Source organism: Pinus tabuliformis, chromosome 3_1 (genome assembly GCF_031772625.1).
Source record: "Pinus tabuliformis cultivar Carrire ecotype Pingquan chromosome 3_1, CPIR1, whole genome shotgun sequence".
NCBI lineage: Eukaryota > Viridiplantae > Streptophyta > Pinopsida > Pinales > Pinaceae > Pinus > Pinus tabuliformis.
This window is the reverse complement of record NC_142301.1, coordinates 782,881,829-782,907,168: the sequence shown is the minus strand read 5'-3', so window position 1 is coordinate 782,907,168 and position 25,340 is coordinate 782,881,829. Positions and strand designations below refer to the sequence as shown.

Sequence of the window (25,340 nt, the reverse complement as noted above, 5' to 3'; positions counted from 1 at the left end):
AAAGACAGTTGGGAAAGGACAAAAGGATCAATGAATTCCTCATCCCTCTTCAAATTCACCGAGGGTGAAATCGAAGCAGAGATTATTATCAGAATGGCGCAACGGAAGCTTCTGATGACCTAAAGATCACTTCAATGGGTAGTCTGGATCTAAGGGAGGATGGAAAGGCAGATGCCTTGGGTGTAATAAGTTCGGCCATTATGCGAAGGAGTGTTCAAGGCAAGGACACATCACTTGATGATGATAGCAATCATTCCAGGGACATCTTCAATGATCAAAGGTAATGCAAGTCATCAAGGATACTGTCGACTCTTCAAAGTAAGCAAGGAACCCCAGTGCTTCAAGGCACTTCCTCGGATAGAAGGGTGCTCTCTCTAATTTGGTAGAGATGGAAACAATCGTGGGATTATACTTGGAGCCGATGCCACCTATCCCGGAAAGGGTGTAGGTAATGTTACCCCTCAATTGAATGAGGGTAACTCGATTCATTTACAAAATCTCTTTTATGTACCTGATCGCAAGAAGAAGCGAGTGACCATTTCGAAAATGGAAGTCAAAGGTTTCAGGTTGGCATTCATTGATGAAAAGGTACGTATTTGAAAATGGAATTTTCGAAGATGCTTTTGAGTTCAAGGTTGTATCAAGTTGCAGGAAGTCCATGTCAGTTGTCACATCTCATATATAGCACCGAAGGTCTACTTATTATGGGGTCCTACCCGATGTGAGTTAGATGATGACAGGGATGCATGAATCCAAGAAGAGCACGAAGGTACATGTCCGAGATGTACCGAAGGAAAATCTTACAAGGGGACCATTCCCCTCATGTAGCAGGTCCACATGTTTGGAACAACTCGAGGAGTTTGAGATTCATGATCGAGAATCTCATGTATGCAGGTGGAAGAAACCCCTCAATGGGTTGAAGCAAAACACCTCGGGCTTGATATGAGAGGATTGGTAGCTGTCAGATGAAGCTGAGATTCACTAGGAGTGAAGCCGATCCAAACCATTGCTTGAAGTTTGTGGACGATAGACCTCTCATAGTGGCACCTTATGAGGATGACCTCTTCTTGACAGGTGCAGACCCTCTCATTTGCAAAAGTAAGAGGGAGTTGGATTCCGGATTTGGAATGGTAAACCGCAAGCCCGTGACTATCTCGATGGTGCTTAACTTTCAGAAGTTATGTGGTAGTGATGCTGGACCTGATTGGGGAAATGCCTTTGAGTTTCATAAACACATACTAGCATTCATGTTCGTGGTAAACTCCAATCCGGATATATGTTTTGTAGTTAGTATGATGAGCTCATATATGGTTGAGCCACACTAGATTGGTGCCAAGAATCTTCTGAGATATCTTCAAGGCACAATCTCTCATGGATTGAGATACACTGCCGGAAATATGAAGCTGCATGATTATTCGAATGTTGATTGGGCATGCAGTGTGGAGGATCGCAAGAGCACTTATGAGTGTTGGTTCTCTTTGGATTCTGCTTCGATGCCCTGGATGAGCAAGAAGCAAAAGTCAGTTGTTATAAGCACCGCTGAGACCGAATACATAGCTACGAGTATGATCTCGTGTGACGCTGCTTGGTTGTGGAAGCTCTTCAACGAGTTGTTTGTACACATGATGGATACCACCGTAATCCTCTGTTTCAACCAGGGGGGGATTCGATTGTTGAGGAATCCCGTATTCTATAATTGCTCCAGCATATAGACATCAGATACTACCTTATTTGGGATATGGTATGTCGATGAGCGAGGAGGCTCCATCGCATTGAGACTGATATACAAGTCGCAGGCATTTTGTCTAAGCCCCGGGGAAAGGTCAAATTTGTGACTTTCCTGAATGACTTGGAGTCGTTGAGAGACCCTCTTATGAGGGTCCTGCATGTTGCATGCATTGAGCTCTGGGAGCTCCGAGGGGCTTGGGGTACTTACTGGAACAACACGCGACCATAGGGCGACTCACCCTCCCCTAATGGTGCGCTGTGTACAGGGTGAATGGCGCAGCCTTCCCCTATGATACCTCGTGGCAACTTAGGGACAGGATGAGTGGTTCTCCTGACGAGGCATCCTACCCATGTAGTCTGGGACTCATGGGAAGTGCCTCTCCTCTGACCACTGAGATAGGAAATGGGGTTAGGGACCATAGTAGTACTATCGATGGATTCATCATTGTATCTACCGTACTCCCTATGCTAGGATGACCTCCATTTATCTGGGATCAATGAAACTGATCTGGGATCAGTATGAGTGGGTTGAGACACTCTCTTGTGATATTGATCGGGGATCAATGAAACTGGCTTCGGGTCAGTATGACACACTCTCTTCATATAAAACTGACTTCGGGTCAGTAGAGAATGGTATGAGACATTCATCAATTCTTCTTCTTCATGGTTTAGGAGAGCATAGCAGAGCTTAGTAGAGCAGAGTAGAGCTCAACAGAGCAGAGCAGTGCAGGGCAGTGATGATAGAGATAGTACAGTTGGACAGATGGATCAGCGGATGGAGTTCTCCCTAGTTGAGAGGGAGTGTTAAAATTGGCAACTAGGGCCAAATTCCATGTGGGTCATCTTATTTATGGCAGTTGATATTTTTCTTGGATCCCTCTCATCGAGAGGTGGAGGATTGATCTAAAGATCATCCGATTTCGATAAGTATTCATGGAGCTATGAATTTATTTGTGTTATAAGACAATTCGTCAAGGTCCGCCAACAACCAAATAAACCCCACATGTGCTCAACGTTTTAGTATAAAAGGAGATGACTCGAGAGTCATTTCTCACACACACTTCTTGTGTTCTCTTCCTCTCCACTTGTCTTTGGGTTTTTGGTGGGAGGAAGAGATCCTAAGAATCTACGTAGCCCTAAGGAGAGGATGCCCTAACTCAACGCTGTCATAGAGAAGGCATGCCCTAGATCTAGATATAGGCAATGAACAGAAGGCTCTACGTCCTAATGTGGTAGCTTACACGGAGGGCAACTCTTATGGTGGACACAAGGCTATATGCTGTCTAGATTGAAGCTGCCCTAAACGTTGTTCAACCACCCTAAACATTCTCTGTTTTAGCTACAGCAAAAATGAAAGAGGACATACTAGCGTGGGTTTTGGAGGCTGTCAAGAAGGCCGAGGAGATTCTGGACAGTGTGATGAGGAGGAGATGAAGGAGGCCGAACAATGGATATATTTGAGGACTGTTCTTTGTAACAGGCCGAGTAAAGGGATGACTAGGCTGCAACTAAGGCAACATTCCAACGAAGGTTTGAAGGGCTGTCTTAGGCCATCTCAGGTGACCAAATTATTGCAAGGAAGGGTAGCCGCCTTAACTTTTTAGAGGATAGGCAAACCCTTAACCAGTTTGCTGCAAATATATGGAAGCTTGTTGTGAGGGTAGGTCGTGGACCTTGTAAAGGCTAGAACTGCCCAGGATTATTGTGAAGGGTCTCATCCCCACAAGGAAGGGCAATGACATCACCTTGGAGCAAATTTGGGTGGAAAAGAAGGCTGGCAAAGAGACTGTGATATGCCCTAACCAGACTTAAGTTGCAACAAACAAATCAGACCTCAAAACAATGAGCTAAGGTATGTTGTCTATGACATTTCTTGTAGGTGTTGAGGATCAGTTTGGACCAAATTGTTGGGCTGTCTGTGGGAGCCAAATTGGTGGCTGTACATAGTGGTATGGTACATGGGACAACTAATATTTAGTGCAACAAGTTCATGGTGCTGCAATTATATGGTACATGGGACAACAACAACAACAAGGTGCAATAAGCATTGTGCTGCAAACACATTGGGACAACAGTATGGTACTTGGTGCAGCAAGTAGAGTCTAGACAAAGCAGCAATGGTGCAACAAGCACATGGGTGACAACATGGTGTAGCAGTGGTGCAAGGTACGACAATGCTAAACAATAGGACAACAGTGCAGCATAAGGTGCAACAATATGATGTGTACAACATGGTCATAAGGTCCAACATTGTGATGATGGGTGCAACATGGTGCAGTGAGGTGTAGCATGATGACGAGATGCAGCGCAATGATAGGTGAAGGAGTCACCTTGGAGAATCAATTGAAGCAACATGTCTTCAACTGATCTCATGTATCTTCTTAGAGATGATCTATGCTCTTATCTAAATAAGTCAAATTGTTGACTTCTGTTGTAAATGTACTATCTCTCTCTCTCTCTCTCTCTCTCTCTCTCTGCTGAACTATTGAAGAACATATAAGAAGAATTGATCAAGGGTTTCCCCACATTGGGGTTTGTCCCTGGCTAGTGCCACATCTTGTGTCCTCTTGTCTTGGCTTGTCTTCTGCAATTTATGTTTATGTTCTATTTGCAGTTTACTTTAATTGCTGATGTGATTGCTAATCTGGAAAAGATATTGAGCTAATTGTGAAAATTGAAATAAATTGCTCTAAGCATAGAACAGACCTAAAATTAACAAAGGCAGATATAGATACCAAGTTCTTCTTTAATCCCGAAACATACATAACTTCATGAAGAAGAACAAATTCCCCAGAGTCCAAATGAAATTTAACAGAACCAAAGCCCTTCACCAGATAAGTGGAGTTATCCCCAAGGATGATCTTTAGATTTGTCTCCCTCTCAACTAGATTTGAGAGAACTTCCTTGTACCCAAAAAAATGTATAGAATCCTCACTATCTACTAGCTAACTATGACATGAATCTGGAGGAGAGGAACTAGAAAGGCAAAAAATAAGAATATGTTCATATTGTGAAGCAACATTATTGTTTTCATCCTTGGAGTTCCTTGACCTTTTTTGAGAACGATGGCCTTCTTCATAATTGTGAGGAGCATCTCTTCTTCTTCTATCATCTCTCCTTCTTCTATCATCTCCTCTTCTTCTATCATTGAACTTGTTGTTGTTGGAGCCACGATTGTTGTTGTGATTGGACCTTGGAGCATCTCTCATCTTTGGGCAATGTCGGGCATAGCGATCATGCTTGCGACAATTATTGCATTTAATATCCCTTAATATTCTATTAAAGTCCTTTGATTCAGGAGCAGGCTTTCTTGAACCAAATGGCCTGCCTCTTCCTTTTATCTTCTTGTATTGTGCAACAAATACGGAGGGCTCTCCATTTTCATGCTTTTGAATCCTCCCTTTGGAGATCATCATTGTTTCTTCTTGAGTACACTTACCAACAAGCTCATCAAATGTCGGGAACTTGTCATTATTGCTAACAGTAATAATGAAGGTTTCCCAAATAGGAGGAAGACCTTGAAGAGTGACCAACACCAACTCTCTGTCAGATATAGGCTCACCAATAGTCTGCACTTGATCCCTTAGTTGGTATATCCTTATGACACAAGATTGCACAGATTGTCCCTTGTTCATCTTCATGTCCTTGAGTTTATTCTTTAAGGAGAGGTTGTGATTCAAATTGTTGACCTCATACATCCCAACCAACTTATCATAAATGTCCTTGGACTTCTTCAATTTTCCAACATAAGTAGGCAAATGATCTTTCAATGAATCAATACGAATTTTCTTGGCTTTGAGCTCACCTTTATTATATTTGGACTTGGTAGTAGCGAGAGCATTTTATGGTGGCTCAAATACTTTTCCTTCCACATATTCTAAAACATCGTTGTAATCCAGTATGACTTCTAGCCTGATCTTCCAAGCAACAAAGTTAGATGAGTCACACAACTTCTCAGTGTCCTTGAAATAAGAGGTAGACATCTTGAGCAAGTCAAATAGGCTCCTTTAGCTTTTTCCAAAGATGCTTGCTCTTGTCTCTTGATTCCTTGGGCTTGTCTTTACCTTAGCTCCGATTTCATTTTGATTTTCCACTGTTCTATGCCATAACAATCACTTAGCCCACTCTTTTCTTCAATTAGCAATCAAATTTAATCTTCCAATGATAAATAACAATTGTAGATAGAACAATAAAGTGCAATGTACAATAGAAGACAATCAAGAGCAATGACAAGAGACACAAGATTTGGTTAATGACCAGGAAAAAACCACACAACAGGGAAGACCCTTTCAAATTCTTCTTATTAGATTGTCATATAAAGTTCAGTAGAGAGACAATGATTTAATTCATAAAAAAAAGAGTCAAAGTCAATTCTTTGAATATCCAAGAGATCTACCAACCAATATCCAATAGATGGGCCTCATAGTCAAATTTGGTCAACAAGTCAAAGTTTGCAATTCTGCCACAATTAATTGCAGTCAAAGAACCCCTAACAAGTCCACAAGTCAATGGTCAAACTCCTCCAAAAAAGCTTGGTTAGCGATCAAAATATTTGGCCTTCCAAGCTGGTCAAACCTTAGTCAAAACAGTCCCAAACAATTTGGTCAAACTTGGTCAAAGGAGAGGGGAAGTTCTTGTGGTCAAACTACAAATTTTATAGGTCAAAATCAACGGTCAACAACAGTAAAAAATGGCCAGAAAATCTCAGCTCCACAAAAAAAATTGACCTCAAAAAATTGAACTTTTGCAAGTCAAAGGAGGTCAAAATACCAAGTCAAACAAGGTCAACAGTCACCCAAACAGCAAATTCAATGTAGAATTTCAGATTGGCCCTTGAACCTTTGCACATGTGAACTCGACTGCGCTGCTTCAGACCTGTACAAACCAATGTTTTAAAACTCCGACTCTGGTTCGGAAACAGCTGAGGATCGGCTCCAACTCCGACTCGGTATCGACTCGGCCGGTTTGATTTCAATGACTTGGTCATTGTAAAAAATACATTAAATATTTATTTTTTTTATAAAAAACATAAATTTAAAGATTTTCATTCATGTTTCCAAACACAAAGCTTTAGAATATAGAGAGAAGACAACATATGATCAAAGTAGGTTCATGAATATATCCATTATATCAAAATGGCACCCAATGCACTGTCCAATACAAAGTTCATACTTAGCCACCAATGCCAGGATTCTTTTCTGCCTCAGCCCAAGGACAATCACTAGACTACAACAACAATAATACCAATTCTCTACAACCAATCATAGCTTCCCAAATGATAAGCCAATGAACTGATCAACAAATGTCTTCAAATTTGTGCCTTTGCTATAGGACGACCTGTCTCATGCTTCTACCTAGACTGCTGGAGATGATTTCAAGAAATCTGCCCCTAATGAAGTCTCAAAACCCTTGATTTAATTCTGGTCAAGCTCCAGAACAATCAGAGGTAAATATGTATCTATTAGTCCATTGCCAGAATGTTTTCCTTTTTAAAAACATTGTATGGCTCAATGCATTGTTTCAGTTTTCTTATTCATGCAACTAGGATAACCATAGTACATACTTCGGCCTTGTAATTTTCAAAACTTTCTTACAGTGATAGATTACTTTAGGGCTATAAATATGCAATAAACAACAACCCAACCAGTTATATGTAGGAGGCAGAACAACTTTTGACAAATGTGTTTCAAGATCTTTTTCAAAGAGCTGAGCTGACCGGGTTGTTATCGAGCCGACTGAGTTGTTATCGAGCCAACCGAGTTGTTACCGAGCCGGCTGAGTCGATGACTGGCTCGGTCGACTCAGTAACAACCCAACCATCCGTTGTGTTTCGGCCATGCATTGGCTCGGTCTGGAAGATGTGTGTTGATGTGATGTCCAAATAGGGTTGCCTTGACTTGTATTTATATGTGAGTTTGGAGACCCACTTTTGTCTTTAGGCTCACCTGAACTTTTGTGTCCTTTCGGGTTTTCACATTAAAAATATATTTTTCCTTTACCAAATTAAATTCTTCCAAGGGCAAAGAGGGTCTTATCCGGATGAGGAAGGCTGTCCAAAGGAGGGATTTTGTCGTTGAGCTGCCAAATTAATGGGGACAATGAAGGAAATGTGGGATGCCATCATAAAACCGTACAAAGATCCTACAAAAAATAGGGAGCTATTTTTCAGAGAGAGAATAAGGGAGAAGACTTGACTTCCTACCTCACTAAAGTTTGACTTGCCAGAGATGATCTTGCTGCAGTGGGTGATAAGCCTAGTGATGAGGAGGTGGTGCCAATATCACTCAATGGATTTACCAAGAGGTGGGTTACTTTCGTCCAAGTAATTAATGGGGGAGACAAACTCCTAGATTGGGAATGCCTTTGGAGCGACTTCACTTAGGAAGAGCTTAGGCTTAGCTTGGTTTGTGGGAGTAGCAGTAGCAAGAAGACACCAAAGGTTGAGAGGGTGCAGGAAAACATTTCCCTAGCAGGAATAAGAAAGTGAGGAAGGGTCCTAGTATGGGACAAGGCTTGAAACAGGAGAAGAAGAAGAAGGACCTTTCAAAGATCAAGTGCTATTGCTGTCACAAGTTTGGCCATTATATTAGCGATTGTCCTCTTAGGAAGAAGAAGGGCAAGAAGCAACTTGCAGTTTCAGTAGATGCAGATGAACTCTCCAGTAGGATGGATCAAGAGTTCACATTGATCACTTGCTGGACTAGCTCGACTTCACAAGGTGTCTGGTATATAAACAGTGGAGCATCATTCCATATGACAAGAGTTAGAGAGTACTTCTCTAGGTACAAGGAGGAGGACATCAGGTTCTAGATTCAGATGGGGAACAAGTCCAAGTGTAACCCAGTCGCCAGAGGGATTGTTCTATTTCAGAGAGAAGTGCAAGCAGATACCTATCCATGATGTGTTGCATGTGCAAGGATTAGGGATGAATTTGATCTTTGTATCAGTCCTTCAGGACAAAGGTTACGATGTCATCTTTAGAGGGGCTAGAGTTCTACTACAACACAAGGGATTGGAGTCACCTATAACAATTGGGGTGAGGAGCGGTTCGTTATACCGGTTGTAGATAGACATGCCCTAGGCACTAGTTAGCACTAACAATCCAAGAGACGAGGGGGAGCTATGGCATAAGAGGTTAGGTCATATTGATCATGGAGCACTTAGACTGCTTCTTTGTATAGTGATAGGTTAGGCTGCTTTGTGATATAGTTACAGGTGTTTTGGAGGTGAGCACAGAACATGTGTGTTGGGGAAATTTGTGGAAGCATCTTTTCCAAGGAGTGACAGTAGATGGCAGGGGATTTTAGACCTTGTGCATTTAGACATATATGGGCCAATGTCTATGAAGTTTCTGAGAGGGCATGAGTACTTTTATACTTTTATCTACGATTTCTCAGGAAGACATGGATGTATTTCTTGATGATTGAGGATGAGGCCTTCAGTCACTTTTAGGAGTTTAAGGTTCTAGTGGAGAATGCGACAGGCAGAAAAATCCAGACTCTTCTGTAGACAACAGAGGTGAGTACACCAACAAAGAGTTCCAGGAGTTCTATACGAAGGCAGAAACCAGGAGAGAGTGGAAGATTCCTTATAGCCTGCAGTAGAATGGGGTTGTTGAGAGGAAGAATGCGTCTATTTCGGAGGCAGCGAGAGCAATGCTGTATGACCAGGATCTCCCATGCTATTTATGGGCAGAGGCATGTAGTACGATAATTTATATTCAAAACAGGGTCCCACATAGAGCGCTTGGCAAGATGACTCTCGAGGAAGCTTTCAATGAGAAAAGGATAGATGTGAATCACTTTAGGATATTTGGTTGCGTAGCGTACTATCATATTCTAGGGGAAACACATTTGAAATTAGATCAGACTGTAGAACATGGTTATATAATTGGCTACAACAAAATCTCGAAGGCATACACAATCTTTATCCTAAGAGCTAGGAGGATCATTGTCAGGCGGGATGTCAAGTTTATGGAGGAGAAGGGATATAGAAGGTCAAAAGAATCGCCAACAATTGAAAATCAGAGTGAGCAACTAGCAAAATCTCCTAGATTAGAGCAACAGGATCAGGGGCAACAACAGAGCATGAGTATAGTGACTAGTACAAGCATGAGTTCTAGTGCGAGTTCTCTTGAGGCTTCATAGAGCATGGAGAAGCAAATGCAACAGATTCGAGAGATGCACTAGGAGGACATGGAGGTGGATATTCCTAGCTCCACTATTGGCAGGAGGAATTGAGAGGTTCATGCTACACTCAGGGATGCTTAGGAGTTTGTGGCAATCCCAAGGACAGGCAGGAGAGAGCGATACACTGGCTACATGGTGTTGGTCAGTCCATTGGTGGATAGCGAGCCTTGTAGTTATCAGGGGGTTGCACAACAATAGGTGTGGCGGGATGATATGGTTGAGGAGTACACCTCGATCATGCAGAACGATGTTTGGGAGGTTGTATTGGGACCAACAGATAAAGCAGTGGTTGGATCACGCTTGATCTATAAGATCAAGCACGGTGCAGATGGTAGCATTGAGAAATACAAACCTAGGTTCATGGCCAAGGGGTTCTCTCAGTGTTGAGAAATCTAGGGCATGAATAGTTAAAAGATTTATCTGCTAGATAATTGCTTGTGATATACTTTTACTTCTTAGCTTATATTCTTTTCTTCGTTATATTATTGTTGTGTTCTTTTCATCAAGACAATTACCAATATGCACAATAAAAGACAAGTGACACAGTACATAGGCTTGATAGCCAGGGCCAAAACCTCTCACCTCTTGAGAGGAAAACCCAATCAAAATTCTTCTTCTAGATCTTCAATTGATGAGTACCAAGACCAAGACCATGACAAAGACCCTTGACTCTAGTATCCTCTCAAGAACCTTGTAACTAGCCTTGATGCTCTGCCTCTTCCCTTTCTCGACTTTCTTCTTGATCTCGAATTGCTTTCCTCGACTCCTTCTAGAGAAATTCGGTCTCTATTCTTCACACTGCTTCTTCTCGACTTCTCCTAGAGAATCTCGATCTCTATGATCTTACTTGCTTCCTCTAGAGAATCTCGGCCTGTAGTCTTGATCTCTATCTTGGTTACCCAAAACAAGTATCCAGAAGAACCCTTTCTTCGCTGATTGTAAAAGAAATCTTCCTTTGTAATCCCTAGAGTAACTCTCTTTGTTGACCCCAAAAGAAGCCTTCTTCGCTATGCCCAGAAGAATCCTCCTTCGCTATGCGCAAAAGAATCCTATCTTCGCACTCTCTTTGTAGCCTCTTTTTCGCACTACTTCTCCACCACTTCTTCGCACTTCTGCTTGACCTCTTCTTCATACTTCTGCTTGTCCTCTTCTTCGCACTTTTGCTTGTCGAGTTTATTACTCCTAAGTGAGGTTGAGTGTGGCTATATATACACCCTTCCTCATGTCCTTTAGTTCGACATGATCACAAGTGGTTAAGCCTACTTCTTCTAGCAAGTTCTTCCATCGTTGTAGGCCGACTTGAAGAGGATAAGTGACAAGGTCTTGGAGGATACTTTACATAGAAAAGTTAGACCTTTTACAAAGTGTAACATGACTTCATTACATGACAATGGCTCTAACATTTTATGACTAGATGACAAATAATTCCTAAAGACTCTCAATGGGAGCCTTGAATCAAAAATAAAATCTCTTGCTCATGAAACTCATGAAGAAAGTAATACAATAATTTTATTTTTTTCTTTTATATCTCATTACATAAAATCACAATTACATGTCATTATGAAGACCGAACCTATTTACACTTTTCAACACTCCTTCTTAACTAGGGAGGTATTCATAATGGTACTCGAACTTTCTCAATTTGAAGAATTTGTCATAAGAAGAATTCGGATTGTTAACTCATTTGTATAACTTCATATCAACTAACATTGTTACATAGCAAGGCCTTGACTAACAATTCCATCTCTCCACAAGATTTGAGCTCAATGTTGGGGAGACTAATGATTTATAGACACTCTCATCATTGTCTCTCTCGGAACATCCCCTACCTGGGTACTCAAGGTGTGTTCCATGATGGCTATTCTTATCTTGGACTCCCCAACCCTCAAAGAATATCGGTCCTTCACGACTACTCTTCTATTGGATGCCCTATCTCATCCTCAAAGAGTATTAGATGCCAAATAATTATTCAATCCTCCATTCTGTCTTCCTAGAAGAATACCAGAATGATGTGTCTATCTCTCCCTCTCAGGTAAGGAGGACATATTCCAATAAAGGAATGTACTCAGTCCTACAAAAGGAATGTACCTTAGCTTCCTCTTGGCTTAGGAATTTTCACGTTTCTTCCAAGTAAGAAACTTTCCAGGCTCCCTCTTAATTAGGGATGTACAACAACTTCTCAAGTGGAGATGATGGGACAACCAATTGCTTGAAGAACTCCTCTTTTCTTTGATGTCATAAATTTCTTTTGTCATGGAGTCTTCATCTTTTGGGGACTTCTACATAGGGCACAAACCATCCATCACTTTCATCCATGAGTTAGTCACGTCCTCATTTCATCAGAAAGTGATCCATCGGTTTTCAATCTGGCGTTGCTTCATGTCATGCTGCATTCTTTATCCGATATTTTTCGGAAGGATCTTACATCCCTCAATATGGTCTTCCTGGAAGTCATCCATAGCTCTTCCCTTTGGCAGTCCTACATAAGCCCATCTAGATATTAGTTCAAAAATAAGAAATGAACACTTAAATCAAAATTACCTTTGTGATGGTCTTTCTTCATGACATCTTCTTGTAGGTATCAACATCTTGCATACATGTTGACACATTTCCCAAAGATATTCATTGTCAAGGGTCTCCATCTTTTTCTGACTCTTATCAGAGTCTTCATATCTTTCTGGGAGATATTCCAGTCAATTATTCTTGGTCTCAGATGTTGAATGCCTTCTACCTTTGTTGCATATTTTACGATCTCTTCCTTTCTTTTCATACACTTCATTCTCAGGAGCTTCCAATCAGAGTTCCTTAATTGTAGTCAACTCCTTTATGATTCATATGAGAACATATTATGTTGATTTCATCTAGTGTGACTTAAGCCTTGCTGCAATCTTTCGGAGGAGGAGATCCCTTCTTCTTTTGATCATGTTTCCCAAGATGGAAATAGTGATCCATATTATCTGCAACCATATGACATGACTTTCATAATAACCTATGTAAGCATACATACCTCCATATTATCTGCAACCATATGACATGACTTTCATAATAACCTATGTAAGCATACATACCTCATCTTTCCTTTCGGTCATCCAGACTTCCTGTAGCAACTTCATTTGAACGAAAGAACTTTATCCTTTAGACCTGCTTCTTCGTTATGTCATCATACCATCATCCCTTGAATCCCATGAGTTGGAATTCTTGATGAAACATTTGCTTTCTTTCTAGATCAGTGAATCCTCTGATAAGGATTCCATCGAAGAAACTTGAGGATCTTTCATATCCTCACCTAGCATATGTTTCCTCATTGATTATTGTATGATGATCCCAGTCGATGATGACCTCTACTTCTTTCTATAAGTATTATTTGAGATTTCAATGAGGTTTCCAAGGGCTCTTATTCTTTGTACTCAATAGAATTTCTTCTAGACATTATTTTGTCACGAGCTCTTATATCTAATGCTTCTATCACGATGTTATTTTCTAATATGATGCATCCTATCTTATTTACACTGTCTTCTATCCATAAATTACAAGTGGAAAGTACCTTCTAGTGAAGAAGATCATCTCAGTCATAGTAGAGATCTTTTGCTTCTTCCTTCTTAAGCTTCTTTGTCTCAGGTTCTTTCACTTCCTTGGTAATATGGGCTTCTTCCCTATCCCTCTTGTCCTTCTTATGTTTAGGACAATCTCTTCTATAGTGCCCAAGTTCTTGACATCCATAGCATCTTATCTTAGCCATGTTCTTCTTTTTCTTTGAAGGACCAAACTTTCCAAATTTCCCTTTTCCTTTTGTCACTAATTGATCCCTTCTATTTGATCTTTTGTCGCTTTCTCTCTTCAACCTGTCTTCTTCTGCCTTGCAGAGAGACCATAATTTGATGAATGGGATAACTTCCTCTTCCTTAGTAGATATGAGGTTACCTTGTTCATCAGTCAATGCATTTAGAATAACAAAGATCATTTCTTTATCAGATACCATCTCTCCTAGATCCTGCAATTGACCTTTTATTTGAGATGCTTTTGAAAGGCATGACGATATCTATTCATCCTTTGATACCTTTAATTTATATAGATCAGATCTAAGTGATATGGTCTTTTCTATCATGCTTTTAGAGAAAAGTTCTATCAACTTATCATATATTTCTTTAGATGTCTCCAACTCAACTATATTGGAAATGAGAGGATCTTTGATCAATTCCTTAAGAATCTTTTGAGCCTTTAGATCCCTCTCCATGTATTCAGATAATGCTTGTTCTTCGGATGGCTTGGAGACCTTTCCATGGACATGATCAATGACTTCATTTACTTTGAGGACTATGTCTATCCTTCTTTTCCATACAAGGAAGTTTGATGTCCCAACTAGCTTATGGTTCTCCTTGAAACATGAAGTCATTTTTACTAGATTAGATTATAAGAAAAAGGTACTTACTTGTGAAGATAGAATCTTCAATGAACTTGTTGCTTCAGAGGATCCTTTTTAAGAAAGTTCTTACTTCGGTGAAGGAAGACTACCTTCTTTATGTTAGTTTTTGGTAGCATTGGAAGTGCTCTAGCCTTGAAAGTTGGTGGAGAGGCTAAAAGGCACATGAGTTCTAAAGAACCCAGAAACCGTTTGGTGAAATTCCACCTGGATTGTATTTTATTAAAATAATTAATATTTTTAATGTAGTTTCTAAGTCTAAACTTAGGGAAATTAAAATATTAATGGGTATTAATCAAATTATGGGTGAGAATGATTTAGAAGTCGGATCAAGTCATGTTTTAATCTTAGCTGTTGATTAGAGACTTAATCTCGGTCGTTGAAGACTCAACAGGAAAAGTATAAAATGGAGGCTTGGGGTTCATTTGGAAACACACACACACAGATTGACGAAATCGATTTTTTGAGGTGAGAAGTTCTCAGGAGGAAAATTGATTGGGGAGATCTTGCAGCAGAGGGGTAGAGAGAATCCGGGAGAAGGACTTCTTGGAGAATACTGACATAGAGGCGGAGAGAGCTTGTGAAGGCAGCACAGTAGCCGGGAGAGCTGACGCTGGGCCAGTCTGGGTCCACGCAGCCTTGACACAGAGCCAAAAGGGAAAGCTGCTTGTCATGCAGAAGCCGGAACAACGGGGATAGTTGACGCAGAGGGCAGAAGAGCTGACGTAGATCTTGAAAGGTTGATGCAGGGCCTACACAAGGCCATCACAAAAGTAGCCAGGGTTAGCCAGTCTTGTTGCCGTGTCAGCGGGGTGATGTGAGGTAAAACTCACTCAGATTTTTCTCAAGTATTTTTTTTTTGTTTAAAGGATTGCTAGATGAGCATCCTAGATTTGTATTCAGATATTTCTCCTGCATAATAATAAACCCTCAGAGTTGCTGCATCGGTTTTCCCGCATTGGGTTTTTCTGAGGACTATTGTGTCCAAAAATAAGTGTGTCCTATGTTTCTTGGTCTTTGCTTTGTTTTCTGTTTCATGAGATCAAATATTAAATTAGTGTAGGCTGCAGAAGTAATTTGCTTAAGTATTCAGAAGAATAACTTGATGAATGTAATTTAAAATCAAGTAGGTGAAGTAGATTCATATTTGCTGCAGTAGGGGTTCCTCCAGTGTAGGAATTTTCACACTTTAGGATGATCTTTTTCCAAAAGAGATCCTTGCTTTAACAAAGAAGATTGCCTTTCGATCTACCCTTCCTTAGATTTGAAGAGCTTCCTCTCCTTTGGTGATGTATGAGTGATGATCCCAAAAGTGCTTCCAGGGTTTCGATCTTTCTTCTTAGATTTGAAGAGCTTCCTCTCCTTTGGTGATGTATGAGTGATGATCCCAAAAGTGCTTCCAGGGTTTCGATCTTTCTTCTTGCTTCCTTCTTGAAGAAAATTTCAAGACTCTTGCTAGAGTATATTTCTTTGATCTAAGGTTTTGATAGATCTTGATTTCTTGCTTGGTGTTCTTTGACTTGCTTTGATCCTTCTTTGAAGCTCGATTGTCATGTGTCTACTTGCTTGAATGCCCCCTTTGATACCATGCTGAGAAATCTAGGGCATGAATAGTTAAAAGATTTCTCTGCTTGATAATTTCTTGTGATATACTTTTACTTCTTAGCTCATAGTCTTTTTTTCGTTTTGTTATCATTGTGTTCTTTTCATCAAGACAATTACCAATATGCACAATAAAAGACAAGTGACACAGTATGTAGGCTTGACAGCGAGGGTCAAAACTTCTCACCTCTTGAGAGGAAAACCTTTTCAAAATTCTTCTTCTAGATCTTCAATTGATGAGTACCAAAACCATGACAAAGACCCTTAACTCTACTATCCTCTAAAAAATCTTGTCACTAACCTTGATGCTCTCCCTCTTCCCTTTCTTGACTTTCTTCTTGATCTCGAACTACTCTCCTCGGCTCCTTCTAGAGAAACTCGGTCTCTATTTTTCACACTGCTTCTTCTCGACTTCTCCTAGAGAATCTCAGTCTCTATGATCTTACTTGCTTCCTTTAGAGAATCTCGGTCTGTAGTCTTGATCTCTATCTCGGTTACCCAAAACAAGTATCCAGAAGAACCCTTTCTTCACTGACCCTAAAAGAAACCTTCCTTTGTAATCCCTAGAAGTAACTCTCCTTTGTTGACCCCAAAAGAAACCTTCTTCGCTATGCCCAAAAGAATCTTCCTTCGCTATGCCCAGAAGAATCCTATCTTCGCACTTCTCTTTGTAGCCTCTTTTTCGCACTACTTCTCCACCTCTTCTTCGCACTTCCGGTTGACCTCTTCTTCGCACTTCTGCTTCTCCTCTTCTTCGCACTTCTGCTTGTCCTCTTCTTTGCACTTTTTCTTGTTGAGTTTCTTACTCCTAAGTGGGGTCGAGTGTGGCTATATATACACCTTTCCTCATGTCCTTTAGGCCGACATGATCACAAGTGGTTGGGCCTACTTCTTCTAGCAAGTTCTTCCATCGTTGTAGGTTGACTTGAAGAGGATAAGTGACAAGGTCTTGGAGAATACTTTACATAAACAAGTTTGACCTTTTACAAAGTGTAACATGACTTCATTACATGAGAATGACAACATTTTATGACTAGATGACAAATAATTCCTAGAGACTCTCAATGGGAGTCTTGGCTCAAAATAAAATCTCTTGCTCATGAAACCCATGAAGCAAGTAATACAATAATTTGGTTTTTCTCTTTTACATCTTGTTACATAAAATCACAATTACATGTCATTTTGAAGACCGAACCTAGTTACACTTTTCAACACTCAAAAGGGGGGAATAGATTACGAGGAGACATTTTCTGTCGTGGCTAGGTACACTTCTATACGAGCCTTGATCTCATTAGTAGCACAGATGGGATGGCAGATCCATTAGATGGATGTCAAGACGACATTTCTGAATGGTGAACTAGAGGAGTAGGTGTACATAGAACAACGAGAGGGCTTTGTGGTACACAACGGAGAGACCCATGTGTACATGTTGAAGAGAGCTTTATACGGGCTAAAGCAAGCTTCCAGGGCGTGGTACAAGCACATTGACAGATACTTGAAGGGCATGGGCTTTGTGAAAGGTGAGGAAAATTCAAGCCTCTACTACTTGGTGGTTGGGGGAGATGTTCTCATTCTTGTCCTATATGTGGACGACTTGTTCTTGAGAGGTTCACTGGGGCTCATCGAGGAGTGCAAGAGGGATCTTACAGCAGAGTTTGAGATGAAGGATTTGGGGCTCATGCACTATAATCTAGGCATGGAGGTGTGGTAGACGAATGGCAAGCTTTTCCTCGGTCAAGGGAAATGCTGCATCAAGATCCTGAGGAGATTTGGGATGGAGGATTGTAGAGCCATGTCTATTGACATGATCACCAATTGGAGGAAGATAGATGCATCCAAGGAGAAGGAGGTTGACCCCACCTTGGATAGGCAGTTGATAGGCTCTCTCATGTATCTGGTCAATACAGGCTAGACATATCCTATGTAGTAAACTCTGTGAGTCAATTCATGATGGAGTTGAAGAGAGTGCATTGGACAACAACAAAACATGTGTTGAGGTATTTGCGTGGCAGAGTCGAGTATGGGATCAGATATGCTCGAGGTGATGGTGTTAGTTTGGTTGGCTATACTGATGTAGACTGGGTAGGAAACACAATAGATCAGAAAAGTACTTCAGGGTGTTGCTTCAGCATGGGATCATGAGTTGTTTCTTGGTACAATAGGAAGCGGAACTTCATGGCACTGAGTTTAGCTGAAGCAGAGTACATAACAGTGAGCATGGCTACATGTGAGGCATTTGGCTTCAGAAGCTATTGGTAGCCTTTTTTGGTTAGAGGATAGAGACTACAGTGATACACTGTGATAATCAGAGTTGCATTAGTTTGTCAGAGAATCCGGTGTTTCACGATAAGTCTAAGCATATAGATATCATATACCACTTCATCAGGGATTGTGTTCAACGCAGGATTGTCTAGTTATGGTATGTACCTACAGATCAACTGGTAGCAGATATTTCAATGAAGGCTTTGGGGAAGGCGAGATTTATCTTCTTCAGAGGCAAGTTGGGTGTTGTGTAGAACACCTTCCTCGCTAAGAGGGAGTGTTAGTTGGTGTAGCTTGGATATGTGTTCTAGTCTTAGATTGTGTCTATGACTCTATGGGTCTAGGGAACACATTTTCTCCAATACTCAGAAAATGTTTCACGAGATAAGGCCTTGATTATATTTAATTGAGCAATTACTTAATTTTCCTATGTCTAACTTAGGGAAATAAGCTTAATTAATCAATATTAATCAGGGTAGTTCGTTTTTTCTCTAAAAACTTCCGGAAAAGCCATTTGATGGGGTCAAGATGATCTTAGCCATCGATTGTGATTAGATTATGGCTGTTGATTCGTCAATGAGAGATTATAAGAGGAAATCAAATGGCACTTGGAGAATAGATCAATGAGCCATCTCGACAAAGAGTTGTAGTGATAGCATGGGCGCAGAGGCAACTCAAGGACATCAACAGCCAAGGGTTTCAACAAAGATTACCGGGGAGATTCTTCACAATGATTTCTAGGGAGAGTTGGAGATCGATTTTTCAGCAGTGAGATGCTGATTTTCCAGTTGCGTGAGTTGCTCCAATAGGGGGTGCTAATTGTCCTCATAGGTAAAGCGAAGTGCTCAGGGATGGAGAAATTCCGGAGCAAGTAAAATTTGCGAGAGAGATATATTTGCATAGGAGGATTGGTTTGCAAGTAGAAGTCAAAATTTTCCAGTGGAGGCCAAGTTAATTTTCCCAGCCAGTGCGAGTTGTGAGGAGGGCTGAGTTTATTTGCCAGGCCAAATGCGTGAGCTAGAACTAGCTTTAGAGGGAGGCCGAATTTGTTCTGGTGGGTCAAATAGCTTCCAGGAGGTCGGGAAGACCTGCAGAAGTGATTAGAATAATTTTCTGGAGGTTTGCCATCATACAACAACCGATGGTAATGTTTTTGCTGAAGAATTTTAATAATAAAACCCTTATTTGCAGACCGTTTTTCCTTTAGGGTTTTTCCAGGGGCATTTGTCCAAAAATATTGGTGTCCATTATTTGTGTGTGTGTATAATTTTCTCAGTTCATGTAGTTATTTATTTTTTAGTGAAGTTGCAATTGTGTTTTATTCAGTGTTTGCCGCAAGTATTTTGTAGAAGACAAATAATCTGAATAGATAGGAGAATAATAACTAGTAACTGCAACAGAATTTAAATTTTCACAAAATCTTGTAGACTGGACCATACCCTTTAGGAGTCTTTGACCCAGTGTTGCACGAAGCGCCCCCCACGATTCCAAGCCCCGCAGCGCGTCCCGTACGGAAGCGCCTAGGAAGCTTGGCCAGAAGCGGCGCTTCCGAATTCGGCAGCGCCGCTTCGGCTTTTTTAGCCGCTTCCTGGAAATTTGGAAGCATTGTACGGAAGCGCCGCTTTCGGAGCGCCGAAGCGCACTTCATACGACGCTTTGGGCGTCGGAAGCGTGGCGCTTCGGAGGAGGAAGCGAACACTTCCCGTAGTTCGCTTCCCGTACGCTATCGTACGCTTCCAGAAAAGCTTCTGGAAAAGCGTTTAGAAAATCGTTTTTTTTTTCAATTTTTTTTTTGATTTTAGGTGAGTTTGCTTGTTGGGGGTGGGTCCACCTTGGGTTAGGGTGGCGAATGAAGGCAAAAAAATATATAAATATAGCAGATGCTCCCTCATGGTAATGTTAAATTCTTAAAGTAAAAGTGACATTCTCCTTTATTTTCATTTTCATCCTTTTACTTAAATTTTTAACATTACCATGAAATGACTCAGGATGTTTGAGAGTGGTTCCAGCCTCATTGGACTTCATATGGAGAAAATAAAATTTCATATCCTATTCAAAATTCAGCAGACTTAACGGTTTTCAGGAATTTAGGATCAATGGGATTGTGGCATTTCATTAGATTATATCAAGTATGAAGGTATGCGATTAGCATTTAATCAAGAGCACCAAACCCTATATGTACCCTAGTGTTGGTGGTGTTAATTGTTGAACTCCTTTGTCACGCGGCACGCCCTTAGCAAAAAATTACCTTTCAATCAAGTCAAAATCATCGATCAAACATGTTAAGCTTTTTCTACCATATTTTAAGTCTTGAATTAGGTAGTTTGATCAAAATTGGGCAATGTTGACTAATATCCCTAGACAATCGAGGTAGAGGCAAAGGCTAGACAAGAGGAGAAGAATCTAGATTCTAGATCATTAATGTACAATGGATGTTATATCTATCTTGATTTATGCAAAAATATGCATGTTTTCATGTCTTCTACAATTAATTTGGTATTTGGGATGTTTGTTTTGAGTATAAATGCAAAAAAATATAAAATATATATATAGCAGATGCTTCCGCGGACGCTTGCTTCCTAGATTTTTGGAAAATGGCGCTTCGGCGTCCCCGCTTCCAAAAAACGCTTCCGCTTCGCTTCCGCTTCGTGCAACATTGCTTTGACCTTCCATTCCTTCTTTAATCTTTACAAGAAATCTGCATGTCTGGGGAACCTACTGTCAACTGGAATCCCGTCCAATTGATACGAGAATGAATGTGATGTAACCTCTTGAGGTACCTGTCTATGAACTACATGTGAAAAGTCTGTTCATTCATCAATCCTTTAGCAATAAAAGACCTATGACCATGCGCCAAGTCTGATTAGCTTTCACGAATTGTCATTGCCAAATCATGGACTGATCAACAAGCTGATTACCTGATGTTTCCACAAACCATCCTACGGAATGTCCAATATGAATTTTTGAAGAAGTTAATTTTGGGTGTTAAGATGGCTAATTTAATAAAATTTGTAATGTTTTCCCAAATGGGACTTGATAGGTCTTTATATATGTGGGGTGCCTTCCTAAGTCTCTTCTGCTCCATCTTAGCATTTGTTAAGTTTTAACTATGCTTTGTTTCCAGATATTCTAAATTGTAATTTAATGTTAAACCATACTGTGTCTGTTTCACTGCTAAGCCAAAACCTTCCTGTAGTTGTGAGTCGATACTTCTTGAGGATGGATGTTCATCTTATATGCGGGGAACTTCTTTTGTGTGGATCATGAAGTTGGATATATGATTATGAGGCAAATCATGCAAGTTGTTGGGCTCTAACATATTTACCTTATGAATTTTCAATGCAAAATTCCAATAAGTTGTGCCTTTGAGCCCTTTATTGTGAGCTTTTGGACTCTTTTTATCTTAATATTATATAGAAAAGTGAGCATGTTAGAGATCTATCTATGGCTTATTCAACTGAATCTGTTATCTATTACCTTGAAATATTCTTAGAATGTTTATTTTAACTGGAAAAATATCAGTAATCTCTCTGAGGTTTGAGCCAGATTTAGCTTCATTTATATGGGCGGGCATCTTATAGACCATTATATTTAATAATTTGTCATTTTGATTGTGCAGATCTATGTTTATGCCTGTGAAATGGGTGACAAATTGGTTTTATTTTGATGTTTTGGCAGGAAGTCGAGGTCTATTTTAACAGCCTCTGAAGCAGAGAATTTGGCAGTCATGGTAACACGGTTCTTTTTAGATCGTAAACTTCTTTGTCTTTCTGGCATTTTGCAAGAATGCCTGGCATCCATTGTGAATTTCTTCACAGATGAAGAATGGGTTTCCAGCTCAGACATAATTGCTTTCTCTCTTTCTTGCAGGTTTGTACAGAACATTCTTTATACATTTTACTAAGTGTTGCTTGTTACAATGCATTTCTTGTGATACTATTTAGTTTATAATGTGAGATTATACATTTTGAGAAGGCCTTATGACTCTTGTGATACATCTTTGCTATTGAACCATTTGTATCATCAGGGGGCATATATATATATATATATATGTTGTTGAATGTGAGGGTGTTCTACAGTTTGAGGTTGTGTAGGCTTGTTAGCGAAGGGCCATTTTTCCAGAGGGAATCCATAGAAAGATGGGGTGTAGCATTTGCACATGCAATCTTTTGCATTTATTCTTGTATAACTTGTTTGGTCTCTTATCAGTATTTCTAGTCATTGGTTCTTCAGCTTGAAGTTTTCTATCAATTATCACTTTTCCTTAAAAATTAAGTTTGAAAATTACGTGGGAAGAATGCTATGTGGCATCCAAAAATTATTGGGATAGTATTCGAGAGTCATCATGTAGCATCTCTTGAGTCGTGACTCGTGAGTAATGATGTTTGAACTTTCTATAATTTTTCTGTTGAGTCAATTAGGCATTAATCATTACCATAGTGTGCCTTTGTTTGGTGATAGATAGTATTGGTATCATCCATTTCCATATTTTGTTTAATGCCAATGGCTTAATCTATATGTTCAGGTTTCAAAGACTCTGAAACTTTAAATGTATGTTTCTTCTGCTCTAGGGTTGCCATTTTGTATGAAATACAGCTTCTAGTCAGAATAGGAAGACCTGCAGCTAGCAAGCTTAGCAGGGTGTCTCAGTGCAAATACCTTGAAGAGCATAGAATCTAGATGGATATTATCTGTCATTTTGTTCCCTGTTCCCCCTCTAAGCTAGATAAAACTTTAGTTGGGACAAATTATATGTTGAAACACACTTTCAGAAAGTTAAGGATGAAAAAAAATAAAAATAAACACAATTTTTTGTTAGGAGTCAGGTTGTGTGCCTGTGGGTCGAAATTGGTTGAACAGGCTGGTCCGGTTGTCTTTGGCCCTAACTGGTTTGACTGGTGGCACAGAGCCAGAACAGGCTAGTTCCATATTGAACTGGTTGGCTTCTATATGTAACTTAACTGTACAGTACCGAATCAGGCTTTTTTCACTGAACTAGCCAGTTTTGTACAATGCAACCAGGGGCCTCGAAACCAAGGAGATATTATCAGACCTCAATGTGTTGATTGTCTTGCCGTTGAATTTTCTACAAGGATGCACCGTAGAAAATTAATTTTCTGATCTGATAATTACTTTTAATGATTTTCAATTAATTCTTCTTATGCCACTGATGTCATTAAGCAATTATACACATAAAATCTCAATAGTAATGTAGTCAAAACAATAGGAACAATAAAGATCATAAAGAGACAGCCACGCACAATAAAGACATCAAGTTTTCCCTGGGAAACCCAAACTTGGGAGAAAACCCAACAACTCTTTTTCTCAGAGAAATTTTCTTTAGCAAGGTTTACAAATCAATTTGTCTAGAAATCTGTGCCAAAAACCAAGTCCAAACTTCAATCATTTCATCATTTTTCTGCTCCCATGAGTGTCTTCTATAGAAGAGATATGATTTTCTGCTCCCATGAGTGTCTTCTGTAGAAGAGATACAATGATGAGTAAGTGATCAAATGAAGTGTCACATCATGTTTGTATATATAAGTCAAATGGGTGCATTTACCCCAAGGGACACACCCTTTCATGGTGGGGCCGAATTTCCACTTTTGAGCCTACATGAAATCCAATATATATATATATATATATATATATATATATATATAGATATATATATATATATATGCACGAAACTTCTAGGAAGTTGTCGTTTCGGGACGTACCCGTACCTAAAACTCCGAAACTCAACCATTATGTAATCATCTATGAGAGTTAATATAGAATTGGTTTTCCTTCTGAATTGTCATCTATGGGTGTTATTCCATTTTTTCTTGCAAGATAATGTGTTATTCACTAATTTATAAAATTCTTTTTTATATATAAACATATCTGACGTTTCAGCCAATGTTTCGGCCGACGTTTCCACCTTTTGTAGGTGACGTTTCTAAATGTACTTGTTTCGGAAACTCCAAAATGTTTTGGCGCTTCGTGCAACTTATCTATATATATATATATATATATATATACACACACACAAGTCAAATGGGTGCATTTACCCCAAGGGACACACCCTTTCATGGTGGGGCCGAATTTCCACTTTTGAGCCTACATGAAACCCAATATATCAATATATATATATATATATATATATATATATACAAGTCAAATGGGTGCATTTACCCCAAGGGACACACCCTTTCATGGTGGGGCCGAATTTCCACTTTTGAGCCTACAGGAAACCCAATATATATATAATTTTAGTTTCCTTAATTTTTCTAGGCCGACTTAGGAGTCCTCTTGGGATGCGGGAATACCTCTTGATGCTATTAACAATCAACAATTGCAAATGTCGTTCTCAACGAAGGCTTTATACTGCAAAAACTTCGAGAAGACTTCATCCTTATTTTTCATGAAAAATATCTAGGTCTTCCTTGTGTGATCGTCTATGAAGGTGACATGATACTTGTACCCACTAAGAGAGAAAGGACCATAAACATTTGAATGAACAAGGTCCAAGATACCCTTGGTCTGTTATCTTGCTGGAAAAGGAGGTCCTGGCATACTTGCCAAGTGTGCAGCCCTTTGCACACCTCATGCTGGTCCACGCTGTAGTGTGGCAACATTGTCACTATCTCCTTGAGAATCTCTAGTGCACTATGGTTTCCATGCACCTATGCGACAACTCACCAAGCTCCCTACTTGAGTCATGGCTCCCTTTGGTTGTTAATGATGCAATTGTCTCAATCTGTACCACACTGTAGTGTGGCAGCCTTGTCGCTATCTCCTTGAGAATCTTCAGTGCACTATGGTGCAGATGCCCCATGTTCTTATGCCACATCTCACTAAGATCCCTACTTGAGTCGTGGCTCCCTTTGTTGGTTAATGATGCGGCTGTCTCAAATTGTAATCTGTACAAGTTCTTATGCATAACCCTAATTTGCTTAGCCACCTTGGAGTTTGAGGGTTTTATAAAAAACCTACCTTGTCTGAAGGCCAACTCGTGCCCCATATCCTCGAATGATGAAATTGAAACGAGGTTCTTCTTGAGCCCAAGTACGTAAAGGACATATTTGAGATACAGAGGGTTTCCAGACTCCCTCTCAAATCAAACTGTACCAGTACCCTCGACCCGATATTTCCTG

At 40.1% G+C, this 25,340-nt stretch overlaps 1 protein-coding gene across 6 annotated transcripts in view; it reads left to right on the top strand.

Moving 5' to 3' along the window:
- The window catches only part of LOC149189738 (uncharacterized), a 295,417-nt gene that overhangs the window by 157,661 nt on the left and 112,416 nt on the right, over positions 1–25,340 (top strand). For all 6 annotated transcript variants that reach the window (XR_016255924.1, XR_016255923.1, XM_089411922.1 and 3 more), the window contains one exon: positions 21,880–22,071. Coding sequence is in view for 4 of the 6 variants with exons in the window: in XM_089411922.1 (XP_089268048.1) it covers positions 21,880–22,071 (192 nt within the window). In the remaining 2 variants the exon portion in view is untranslated. The remainder of the gene's footprint in view (positions 1–21,879; positions 22,072–25,340) is intronic.